Below are 12,105 nucleotides of genomic sequence, written 5' to 3' on the forward strand. Positions count from 1 at the left end.
CGTGATACACAACTTTAACATACTTAACGTCTTAAGCCCAATCAGCTAATTGGGAGATTGCCATTGAGAAACCTTTTTGGGTGTTAAAGGTACAAATTTTGACCCAGCTCTTAGATTTACCCCAATGAAATCCAAATGGCCTAGAGATCAAATCTAACTTGAGAATATAATAATATAAATATATAATAATTTTACATATTATATTTTTATTCAATACATTTAATGTTCAATTGAATTATTTTTACTTATTTATTTATTTTTATTTATTTATTTATTTTTTTTTTTTTTTTTTTTTTTTTTTTTTTTTGAGTATGGCTTTGTTTCAACTATTTTGTATTTATGTAATTATTTTTTAGTAATTTATTTATACATAAATACTTCCTTTTTTGAATTAAATGAAAAGTCAGTCTTTAGTATTTCATATTATTATTTTGTATTAATATATAATAATAATATTTTATAGTTTAATAACTATTTTTTATTCATGTATTTATTTATATTTTGTTAAATAATTCTTTGCATTTTATTGTTATTGGTTTACTGAAAATATTTCTTAACAAAAACAAACTACATACATGTTTATTAATTTTTTGTTTAATTACATACATAATATAATTATTAAATTGTATGTATTTTCAGTTAGATATTCAATTTATTATTATTATTTAAACTTGAATTTTTTTTTAAGTTTTGTTAAGTTGTTTTAGTTTTAGCAATATGTTTTTAAAATATTTTTATTACATTTATTCTTGTACTGTTTATATATTTTCTTGTTATTTTTCTTTTTTTAATATTTGAATAATTTATTCCTAATTGTTTTCTTTTTTTTTTTTTCATTGGTAAATTTAAAAAAAAAATGGCAGAGAATTGAATTATATTCATTTTAAAACTTTGATCTTTGTTTTTTTTTTTTTTACAATGTTTTGTAAATGTTGAGTTAATATAAAGTTTATTTTTTCCCCTTCATTGGTAAATCTAAAAAAAGATCAGAGAATTGATGACTGTGAAATTCACGAAAAGGGGAGAAATAATAAAGTAAATAAATATTGGACCAAAATTGACTTAAGAGCACGCCCCTTAGTCCAAAATAATCTCAGCTTGATTGAAACACGTTTCTTTTGAGAAATGTTTGCTTTCATTTATTTAGAACTAATTGCAACTTGGCTAACAACTGTGCACTACAAAATTAAATGTGGTGTACATTACACGCTTGCATTACATCTAAATAGAGCATTGACTTCTGATATACATACATAATATATATGTATGTATTCATGTATAAATGATTCCATATATAACTAAGAGAGAGTATATTCTTGAACGTTGTTAGTTTAGTTTGAAATGCAGCAGAATTATTTTATTGCATGCACAAAAAGATTTAGATATAGTATTTGTTTGGCATGCACTTAAAATAATATATTTATATGTATATGTATCTATATGTTATATATAACACAGGTAAATCTAACAAATTGCAAATGTTGTTCACTTTGGAATAGAGATATTTAATAAATGTTTCGCTTTGAGCTGACCCTTAACAAGTAGACAAGATATTCTATTGAGGGAGGGGAAGGTTCAGGTGGTCCACATTCGTAGACGCTACATAACGAGCACTACATTGTCTCTATACATAAGCTATATAAATATATATAAGTGTATATATATATATCTCTATATATGTTATATAAATGTTTACATAATTCTTTTCGATTCTGGCTGAGAGAACGAAACAGCCTCCATGAGTGCATTGCATATACGGCACATTTTGACAAATAACAATTGAACAATTCAATCAGAATCTGCACTTAGTCCTGATTAGCGAAATTGAGATGCATTTTACACCAATGCTTGTGCTTGTCGCCCAATTGGAACTCGACACGACGCACTGCGGCGAGAAATGGATGCGATTCACAATCAAATTTGCGCAGCTCGTTCGTTTGGCTCATGCTGTTGGGGGCCAGATAAAAGCCGGGACCGTTGGCAAGGCCCGCCAACAGGCGTAGACACTGCTCCACTATGAACTTGAGCGAGGCGCGTCGATGCAGCTCAAAGCAATCGTGCGCTCCATACAACTGCCGCTGCTCCGCACACAAACGCATATCGCTGGCAGCCACATTGCAGCAATAGAGAAAGGAGCGAAGTCGCTGAGCGCTGACTCCATTGCGATTCAGATTAGGCAACAACAGCTGCAGCAATGGCTCTGCAGCTGCATCGCAATCAGCATTTGCTGGCGCTGCCACTGCCAGCTCATAATGTTCGAGTAGCTCACGCAAGCTGCTCCACGGTGGCTGCGATTCGTCTGGCATGTAGAAGCACTGCTCGTACGCCCGACTGAGCAGCAGCTGGCGATAATGATAGCTGCTGTAGTCGGTTATATGCTTGCGTATGAACTTTTCCGTTCGCATTAGCTCCGACTGCAGCAGACAGGGCGGGGCATTCTGCAGCACCCACTGACGATGCGACCAGGCATGATAATTGCTCGCACAGCGATCGGCGGCACGTTCGCAAATGCTAATCTCATGTGGCCAGTCGATGGCATCGGCGCCTGAAAGAATACAATATATGTATATATTATATATAGATTGAAGTGCATTAAAAGAAGATGCCAGATGCGACTCACTTTGAAAAGAGTAGAGCCACCGACGATAGGCAAAGGCCTCGTTTGACTTTGGCTTGATGGACAGCACGAGCGCTGAGAATTGCAGCTCCTTGTTGATGCTTAGGCGATTCTTTTGCACCAGCTGGCGGCGTATGTGCCAAAAGGTGGTCACATCTGGATTGATCAATAGGGCCACATTCAAATACTTGGCCAGCGAATCGCTCTGCTGTTGCTGCTGCAGTGCGCGCAGTTGCTGTTGCATCGTTTGCTTGCGATGCGCGATGAGGATGCGATGCGCATGATCATACACATGCTGAGCGCACCACGATTCCAAGCCCAAGTTATGATCCACGTGCACCACGGGCGACTTGTTGCAGTTCGTTTCCTTGGGTATGATCTCAAATGAGGATCTGGAAAGGAGTTAACGATTTTATGATTGCAATTGAATATATAGAATTTCATTTCATTTGGCATTAGCTTACAAATCGGCATCCTTGAGAAATACAGCGTTTATGTCCCTGATGATCTTCTCGCACAGCACTTTCTTCTCATTGTTCAAGTCCAAATTCGTTTCGTCTTCCATTTTTGCGCTTCGATCTACGATCCGTTCCGTTCCTCTTTAGCTGCTGTCGACGATTGATCGCTTGCCTCCGTCGATTCAATTGTATTCTGCACATTTATTGCTGTCAATTAATATCTATATATTTATGGCTTTAAATTTGCCACATTTCATGTGTTCTATTTGTCTTTTCTGCTTCGCCTCTTGTCCATCAATTCAGACACGAGCCCATCTTCGAGTTGAGTTAATTAAACGATTCTATCAGAGGGGAAATTACGGCGCTAACTGGAAGCTTCACTGTGACATTTCTTTGGCAGTATAGGTATGTATCGTTCCCATTCGAAACGACGGCCTTAGCTCGGCGTTGATAAATAAATTTCAATTAAAATTGAATCTATTTGCTGGTTACTACTGCTGCTGTTGCTGTTGCTGTTATTGTTGTTATTTGTTTTTAACGAATCAGCATTACGGCGTTCAACACTTTTATTCAATCACGCATAATTCTTGTTGTTTTTGCTGCTGCTGCTATTTTTGTTGTTGTTCTGTATTTGGCATCAATTCGCATAAAGCGCCAACCGAACACGTTAAACAAATATGCAGTTTTGTAAATAAATATGCTTTCCTGCTTATTGTTGTTATTAATATCGTTGTTGGTCTGGTAGTATCGATGGCTCACGACATGAAAACATCGATTACACGTAAATCGCATGCCTTCTTCAGTGTTCCCGGTTAAGGTATGAAAAACCGGAAAAACAATATTTTATAGCAAAAACATCATCAATTAATTCGAGGCACATTTAATTTGAGTATATAATTTAGATTGTTAATACACTTGTGAGTATTACTGTCTGATAATTTTTAAACGCTTTTCAGCTTTAACACTTAATTAGGAGTGCTGAATTCGGTATTTTTAACGGCTGCCGATCAGCTGATATAACAATGTGACCAATCTACAGACAACGATCGTTATCGATATAAGTCTATCGAAATTTGCATGCCCATCATGTTGTTGCCTTCCACGTGCGCGCGCGCTGACGCCAATTAACTACGAAGACATTAAAATCAACATGACTAGCTTCCAGCCACTTAATATAAGACGATTTCAACAGAAGGCGCAGGTGGTCACGCCCGATACAATTTACTGGGATCGTTTAGCGGTAAGCTCATTGTTCTTATTGCAGATATAATCAAAGTAAACATAAGACACTTCACCGAACAGAAACCCGAACTGCTGAAGGAGCATACAACGATAGACTATATTGACTTCAGTCCCAGTGAACCGAGTAACTTTGTGCTGACCTGTTCGGTGCGTGTGCAAATCTACAATCTGGTGACCAAGCTTGTGGTCAAGAACTTGTCACGTTTCCAAAAGACCGCATACGGCGCTAATTTCCGTCAGGATGGTCGGCTGCTGGCCGCCGGCGACGAAGAAGGACATGTTAAAATCTTCGACACGACCAGCCGTAACATATTGCGGCTATTCAAAGGCCACAATGCGCCCGTGCATCGCGCCTTCTTCACCGCCGACAAGCTCCAGCTGGCAAGCTTCGCGGACGATAAATCTGTCCGGCTCTGGGATGTGGCGAACGAGAAAGTGGTGCAAACATATGAAGATGCACACACCGATTATATAAGAGCCGGTGCAATGCACCCGCAGTCATCTCACATGTTCATCTCTGGCGGCTACGATGGAAAAATCAATCTGTACGACACACGCGCCGAGAAAGCCATCACCCATACTCTGGACCATGGCAGCCCAGTTGAGTCGATGCTGTTTCTGCCCAATGGCTCGATATTCATCACGGCCGGCGGCACACAGGTGCGTGTTTGGGACTTGATTAGCGGCAGTCGCCTGCTGACGACCATGTCGCAGCACCACAAGACAATCACTTGCCTGAGCCTTGGCTCTGATGGCCGACGCCTGCTGTCCGGCGGTTTGGATCGTCATGTGAAGATCTACGATGTGAGCACATACAAAACTGTGCACACTCTGACCTATCCAAATGCTGTTGTTAGCCTGGGCGTTGCTGCCAAGGATCAGGCTGTAGTTGCCGGCATGGTCGATGGCCTTGTCTCCATTAAGCGTATGATTGTCGAAAGCAAACCGAGTCACCTGAAAAAGATCAGGGTCAGTTACCGGAAACAACGTTTGCAGAAGATGGCACGTCCGGCGACGGGTGTGCCAGTCGATCATGTGATATCCGACAAAAGCAAAGGTAACAAACTGCAGAAGTTCGATATCCATCTGCGCAAATATAACTACAAGAAGGCCCTCGACTGTGTCTGCACACCGTTAAATGTTAAGAAACACCCGGAGATGGTTGTGGCCGTCATTACGGAGCTGCAACATCGCGGTGCGCTACAAGCCGCATTAACCGATCGCAAAGATATAACTATAATCCGATTCATCAATTTCCTTTGCAAACATCTCGGCGAGGTGCGCTTTATGCGCCCGCTGCTGAATGCAGCCAGCGCTGTGATGGATGTGTTTGAGAACAATGCCTTTGCCTACAACAAACCCATGATAGCCGCCCTGGAGCGACTCAAACGGACCATGAAATCGGAGGTGCAGCTCACCTGCCAGCTGCTCCAAATCAAAGGTGCTCTCGAGATGATCATTGGCGGCGCCCTTGACAACAACGAGTCCAGCACTAATCACAGCTACACCCAGCCAATTCCGACCAAAATGCATCCCTCAAAAGCAGCCTCCAACTACATAGTCATTGTCGACTGATCGCTAGGTCGATTGAGCTATGTCTAAGATTAATTTCTAACATTAGTTTTACTGCAGTGAAATCTATTTATGTTTGCATTTCATTCATTTACCTAAGCTTAAATTGTACAAAGCTAAATACTGTTTTTTTTTTCTGGTTTAGTCAAGCCTAAAGTGAAAATGTTCTCACAATTCGGATAGATCGGATAAATTGAAATCCTTAATGTGAACATAGAAAAATAAATAGATAAATGTTATTTGAATTTCTTGTGGTTTTTGTATTTCAATATTATTATATGTATATATATCATTTTGTGTTAACTCGGAAAGTTTTTAGGCCACCCTCGTTTATGGTCATTGCGTTAAATAGTTTGGTTGTAACTTCAATATTTCCAATTAATATGCTATATAATTTTATTCTTTTTCTTTCGCAGTTTATTTTTATTGGGCTGTTTTTACTTTGTATTTGTTGCTTTTTGTTTACGGTTATTTGGAAAGACGAATTTACAGTTAGAATTTGCTTACGCTCGTGGTGTTTTGTTGTTGCTGTATTTGTTTTGCTTACGATTTTTCGTTTATTTCTCTGTTGTTATTATCGCTTAACGTTTAACTCCTCTAGTTGTATATGCTACACATATGTATATTTATTTATATATAAGCATATACATATACATATATAGACATATATGTTTATGCACTATAACTACATCCGCAATCGCAATCTCTTAAAGCTAGTGCGAAATATATAAGGTTACAAGATTAATAACTAAAAAAAATATTAGTATATTACGTTACTTAGCTAATTACAACTAGGTATATGCAGGTGTGTGTGTGTGTATGCCTTGTCTCTTCGTCCTTCCGCTGCTGACGCACGGTCCTTCCATCCACTACTCATCCATCCAGTGTCCCGTGGTGAACCAGAATACCAGGTCACTTCCATACATAGAGCACACCTTCAATCCGCGTTAAATTGGTACACCTACATTACATATACATATGCATAAATTGCCTTTACATTTACACGCGGCTATTGGTGCTGCTGTTGCAATGGTTGTTGTTGTTGTTGCTGCTGTTGCTGATGTTGTTGTTGTTGTTGTTATCATTATCATAATCGGTAATTGTTAATTATTGCTGCTAACTGTACAATTTTATCGTTTACAAATATAAATATATTATTTATTTATTTAATCTTCTTTTTTTTTTTAATATATATTCGAAGCAATGTATTTCTTAATAAATTTTGAACGAGAGGATCTTTAAAAAAAATGTAACAAAAAATCTCTTACAGGTAACATAGAAGATTTTGAGAAGAATTGCATGATTTCGCTGCTATAACTTTTTTCCTACTATACATAAATTATCAAGCGATGAAAGTCAGACAGAATGACAAATTAAACGCTTCACATAATACAATAAATGTTAAAACGAAGAGAAAAAAAAGAAAACATAAACAATTGCATTCAATCAATACGATATGCGTATATGCATATCCACATGCACCGCAACATTCTTACATCAATTAGCTTCAATGTATGTGTGTGTGTATGTATGTATGTATATATACCGACGTATGCACAACATATGTCACAGCATATATATATACAAATATATGTATATATGCAAATATTTGTTGTTTTCCTTTTTTTATCAAGTATACACAAATTGCAGAACTTATTTTGGACGACGCGCTGTCCATTATATAAATAATGTTTGAATGGCGGGTTCGATTTGAAATGATGATGATGATGCTGCTTCAAATGATGCTGCAGCTCCGACTACTGCAGCTGCTTGTGCTGCTGCGCTGCTGTGCTGGCCTCCGCTTCTTCTACTGATACGCTCTGTATGTGGCTTATCTAGCCGCATGTGTCTGGTGTTTTCGGGGTAGGTGTTTTGTTTTGTTTTTTGTTAGTTTGTGTATATATATAAATAAATATTTATATTTATATATACATATTTTTCTTGTATATATAAATATATATATATGTATATGGATGAGCGACGACATTTGGCAAACGTCCGTTCCTTAAGCTTATACAAACACTTAAGCAACAATAAATCTTAGCCATCCTCCTTCGGCGGCGTAAACCAACCTGTCAATGACAATAACAAGCAATTAGCACAATCCGGTTACAATTTGAGTTATACATTTGCTACGATTTACCATTTTTCTCGTGGATCTGCACTAAAGATTTGAAGCTCTGTTGAGCCCTTGCTAAGCTGTATTGTCCCTGGGTGAGCGCCTGCTTTGGATTAGAAAAGAAATGTATATCATTTATAAGCACTTAATGTCTGCTTAATATTACGCACCTTTGTAGCACCAAACTGTATGCGCGCTTTGCCCTTGACCAGCGTCGCGGCAATTTGCATGATCACGGCTTCGACTGTGTAGGCGGAACTCCAGCCTTGCTTGGTCAGCAGCTCCATGCAAATAGCGCCACCAATGAGCACATAGCCACCTAATGGAGAAACAATATACAATACATTAGAATCATTGCTGTAATTGTGACAATTAATTGGTTAGGTAATCAAGCCAAGCACCTGAGATGATTGGATGCACGACACGAACAAAGGGTGGCTCGAACGGATACGTCTCCTTGAAGAGTATGTTGAGCAATATGCTATCTTTGCCCTCCTTCTCTTTCAGCTGCTGCAGATCGCTGTGCAATGGACTATCCGGATCGACAGACTTGAGGCGTATATTCCATTCATAAATCGAATCGTTGACGAGCTCAATGGAGTACATGTTCTTCTTGAACGCATCGGATCGATAAATATCACGTAGTTCTTTCATCAGGCGATCTGTTGCCTGTACTGAACCAGAAACTGAACCCTGCATCAATTAGAAAGAGATGGCGATATAGAGAAAAAGAGAGAGACAGTTATATACATGACATTCTATACTTTTCTTGTATATATGTATGTACGCACTTTTAAATAGTCTTGTCTTTGACTTTGACGCAGTCTTTCTAAAGTCGCTAAGTGTTCCACCTCCATATCATCTTTCTGCTTGAAGAGATTTCATTAATAATAATAACAACAATTGTTATTGTTCATGCGTTGACGTACTTTATTTGTGTTTCGCACATCATCCATTTCCAATGGTAGATCCTCATCGCCCTCGCTCTCCTGCTCGCTCTCACCGATGGGATCCTCGATTTCGTCCTGATCCGAATCAGTCTCCTCGTTGCCGTGTGGGCCCGCTCCACCGCCAACGCCGCCACCAACACCCCCGCCACCAGCTGAACGCTCCAAGCGTAATGGCGAGGCAGAGGGCGGCGGCGTTTGCAGCGGCAGCGTTAAATTATCAATATCGGGTGGCAGTGGAACATTGTGTAAACGGCACAGCTCGCGCAGCAATATGCCAACCTAACGCATATACATAATCACTGATTAATGCACGATTTCACGGAGAGACAGAGACCGGGAGTGGGAGTGGGAGAGGCATGCTAACTTACCTGATTAATCACATGATTATCGCGACCATTTGTGTTGCTAAGGATTTGCACGGCGTTCGTGACGCTCGTCTCTTCGCTCTCAGCAAACCAAACTGGCGGCGATGATGGATACGTTTCCTGAGGATGAAACAAAAAAAAACATAGCAATCCAATCAAAACAAATATCACATAAACGCTCACAAGTGCAGAGACATTATATACATATATAAAATGCCTTATATAATCCCCAATCTACATAAAAGTTTGTCCAGTTTTCATTGCAATTGCTTGCCGACATTTTATGAATATATATAAATTAGCTATATGTGTGCTTGGGTTTAAGGTTTACAGTTCTACTGTACACTGAATTGTCTCCCTAAACTAATACCAGTGTAGAGTTGTTCTATAAATAACTCCTTCTTTTCCATACAGCTATTTTCTGTGACTAATCAAGATATTCAAGTTTCGCAATTTTATTCACATATACTAATAACATTTTAAAGCTGTTATGCGATTTAGATTTGTTGGCTATACTGATTAATCGGTCAAGTTAATAAATTTAACACAGCAAAGTTTCAAAGTTCCCATTCCTTGTTTATTATCATTCAAGGAAATATTGAAAATATTGCTCAATTTACTGATAGCTTAACAGACATAAACAGTTGGCTAAACAGCCAGATAATACCTGTATGTACATATAAATATATATATAAATTATGTGTATATTATATATATTTCTGAATGTGGAGACTATAACAAAAGCTGCGAGACAGCGTCAATGAAATTACATACATATATAACCTTTAATTAGATCGTTGAACCAAAGCAGAGTCGAAGCTGAGCAGAGCAGAGCAGAGCACAGCACAGTGGAGCGATGGGACAGCAAAGGAGAGGAGAGGAGAGGATGCGAGGAGAGCAGACAGAAGTGGGGACAGCGGTGAGGCGAGGGACGGTATGACAGAGGCGAACTTGGCAAGTTGGCAACTGTTGTTGGAGGCGCAGGGCAATGAATCATAAATTATTGAAGCACGCTGCCCCTAAATAAGAATCGACAACGGCACGATAAAACAGCGTGTGAGAGCAACTTTACGAAAGGTGAACTGAAGAAAACAAAAAATAAACAATATGTAGTAAATAGAAGCGTCAATACCCTTTAGTAAAAGAGATGCAGTCTAATAGATATGGCAAGACTTTTGAATGTGTATTTAGACTAAATCACTGACTTAGTTACTATTTAGCTAAACTCTAATATACTGTTATAGTTGAGTTCTCACAGTGAATCTAGGCAAAAAAGAAACTCCTGCCACATGTTACATATTTTGTGAGAATACATTGATACCCTTTTGCCTTGGAGTAGAGTAACGAAAATATGTTAACGAAAAACATGATCAAAAAAAAATATGATGAAGACAAATTTTCGCAGCAGCAAAGCTAACAACAGCAGGAATAAAGGAAAGGAGAGGATGAGTGAGGCACAGAGAGAAAAAGAGAGGGAGAGATAGGACAGCCTGTAGGATAAACCAATGGAATTCTACTGTAAAAGTTGCAGAACAGCAAGAAGTTTTCTGTTCTCTCTCCCTCTCCCTCTCTCTCTCTCTCTCTTTTTCTCTGGCTGGAAATTCTAGCGGTGCGCAGGAAATAAGAGCAAGGTGACCTTCGTCAATTTGATTGAGCCGTGCAGTTATTTGATCAGTGTTTACAATATACATAAGTGTTTATTTGTAATTAGAAGCAGGTTTAATTTTTTTTTTTTTTACGAATTTTCATACAAACAATATGTAATGAAAAGCGTCTGCTGATTTGTGCCTGGCAACTGTATTGGGGATCAAATAAAGTTTATATTGGATCTAACATAAATAAGATTGAATTGGAGCTAGGCGTGGATCATCAGACAGTTAGTCAATCAGTCAATCAATCAATGAACAATCGCATTAACTTGATATATCTTATATACACTGTCTCTATGTGCACTTTATGAATTACTTTAACTGCGCATTTGTTGATGGGTATATACATATATATATATATGTATATATTATAGGTATATATAGTACTACTTACCGTTATGTTTGCATGTATGTCGTAGCGCTTGCCATTCTTATCGATGAACCTGCAGAGGAGCTCATCTACGCTGGAATTGAGTATCTGAAAGCGGTCGTGGTTCTTCGGAAAGATTTTCTCCAGTGTTTTGATTTCTTGCTTCAGTGTGTTAAGGCACGCCATATTGGCGGGCAAGACAACGTGACAGCCAGTCAGTCACGGATTCGCCTCCCACCGGAGCCCGAGTTGCCGTGTGTGTCTGTGCGTTTATGTGTATGTGTGTGTGTGAGTGGGTGTGTAGAAAGGGAGCAGATAACAGCACCACAAACTACCACTACTTCCACATACGCGCTGGCACGGTAACGAACACACACGGACACGGACACACGCACGCGGAGATACACATGCACTTATACAATGCAAGCGTCTGAGCTGAATGTCTAGATGCACTTTGTTTTTAATATAATTTTCTTTTGATGTTGTTCGTAATTTGTTGTTTGTTGTTTTGTATTTACTTCTTTTAGTTATATTTTTGCTTTTGTTGCGGCTGTGACGTTTTGGGTCCCTTTGCTCAGACTCTCTTTCTCTCTGTCGTATTGTGCGTGCGGTCGACGGTAGGTGGCGCTCGTGTCTAGCTGTAACTCGCGTTTTTTATTGTTTAAAGCTAGCAAGGCTGCTGTTCTTCGGCTTTTTGTCTCGCTCGCTCTTTTATCCCTTTATTGAGGTCTTATTTTTATTAATTTTGTTGGAGGTAGTTGAT

General features: G+C 38.8%; 3 protein-coding genes across 6 annotated transcripts; 1 reads left to right on the plus strand and 2 right to left on the minus strand.

Annotated features, from left to right (window-relative positions):
• Positions 1–1,112: 1,112 nt before the first annotated feature.
• Positions 1,113–3,853, minus strand: temp (protein prenyltransferase alpha subunit repeat-containing protein tempura). The gene is made up of 3 exons (XM_018015763.2): positions 3,082–3,853; positions 2,621–3,009; positions 1,113–2,545 (listed from the first exon to the last, which is right to left on the minus strand). Exons 1-3 carry the CDS (start codon positions 3,180–3,182, stop codon positions 1,806–1,808), a joined length of 1,230 nt encoding a protein of 409 aa, XP_017871252.1. The 5' UTR covers positions 3,183–3,853; the 3' UTR covers positions 1,113–1,805.
• A 270-nt stretch (positions 3,854–4,123) lies between these two features.
• On the plus strand, positions 4,124–6,134 carry LOC108619245 (U3 small nucleolar RNA-associated protein 15 homolog). The gene is made up of 2 exons (XM_018015749.2): positions 4,124–4,315; positions 4,378–6,134. The coding sequence occupies exons 1-2, from the start codon at positions 4,226–4,228 to the stop codon at positions 5,890–5,892; spliced, it is 1,605 nt and encodes a 534-aa protein (XP_017871238.1). The 5' UTR covers positions 4,124–4,225; the 3' UTR covers positions 5,893–6,134.
• Positions 6,135–7,025: 891 nt separating this feature from the next.
• LOC108619255 (ubiquitin-conjugating enzyme E2 Q2) lies at positions 7,026–12,102 on the minus strand. 4 transcript variants are annotated; one of them, XM_018015766.2, is made up of 8 exons: positions 11,367–12,102; positions 9,327–9,443; positions 8,938–9,237; positions 8,800–8,874; positions 8,410–8,701; positions 8,179–8,327; positions 8,033–8,111; positions 7,026–7,961 (listed from the first exon to the last, which is right to left on the minus strand). In XM_018015766.2, exons 1-8 carry the CDS (start codon positions 11,526–11,528, stop codon positions 7,930–7,932), a joined length of 1,206 nt encoding a protein of 401 aa, XP_017871255.1. In that variant the 5' UTR covers positions 11,529–12,102; the 3' UTR covers positions 7,026–7,929. The 4 variants fall into 4 exon arrangements, with proteins under 4 accessions (XP_017871255.1, XP_017871253.1, XP_089331621.1 ...); XM_018015764.2 differs by having other exon boundaries at positions 8,033–8,114; XM_089475495.1 differs by having other exon boundaries at positions 8,800–8,877.
• Between the last annotated feature and the right edge of the window lie 3 nt (positions 12,103–12,105).

This window comes from Drosophila arizonae, chromosome X (genome assembly GCF_054131065.1).
Source record: "Drosophila arizonae isolate 15081-1271.41 chromosome X, UAZ_ARI_1.0, whole genome shotgun sequence".
In the NCBI taxonomy this organism is placed as follows: Eukaryota; Metazoa; Arthropoda; class Insecta; order Diptera; family Drosophilidae; genus Drosophila; species Drosophila arizonae.

What these genes read in the sequence shown, in the direction of transcription:
- temp (XM_018015763.2), bottom strand. Translation starts at nt 3,182, where the DNA reads ATGGAAGACGAAACGAATTTGGACTTGAACAATGAGAAGAAAGTGCTG. An exon ending in TTTCTCAAGGATGCCGATTT is followed by an intron (nt 3,010 to 3,081) that starts GTAAGCTAATGC and finishes ACTCCTTTCCAG; the next exon opens with ATCCTCATTTGAGATCATAC. An exon ending in GTGGCTCTACTCTTTTCAAA is followed by an intron (nt 2,546 to 2,620) that starts GTGAGTCGCATC and finishes GTATTCTTTCAG; the next exon opens with GCGCCGATGCCATCGACTGG.
- LOC108619245 (XM_018015749.2), top strand. Translation starts at nt 4,226, where the DNA reads ATGACTAGCTTCCAGCCACTTAATATAAGACGATTTCAACAGAAGGCG. An exon ending in TTTACTGGGATCGTTTAGCG is followed by an intron (nt 4,316 to 4,377) that starts GTAAGCTCATTG and finishes TTCACCGAACAG; the next exon opens with AAACCCGAACTGCTGAAGGA.
- LOC108619255 (XM_089475494.1), bottom strand. Translation starts at nt 11,528, where the DNA reads ATGGCGTGCCTTAACACACTGAAGCAAGAAATCAAAACACTGGAGAAA. An exon ending in CGTGCATCCAATCATCTCAG is followed by an intron (nt 8,328 to 8,409) that starts GTGCTTGGCTTG and finishes TTTCTCCATTAG; the next exon opens with GTGGCTATGTGCTCATTGGT. An exon ending in GCAGATCCACGAGAAAAATG is followed by an intron (nt 7,962 to 8,032) that starts GTAAATCGTAGC and finishes TGTCATTGACAG; the next exon opens with GTTGGTTTACGCCGCCGAAG.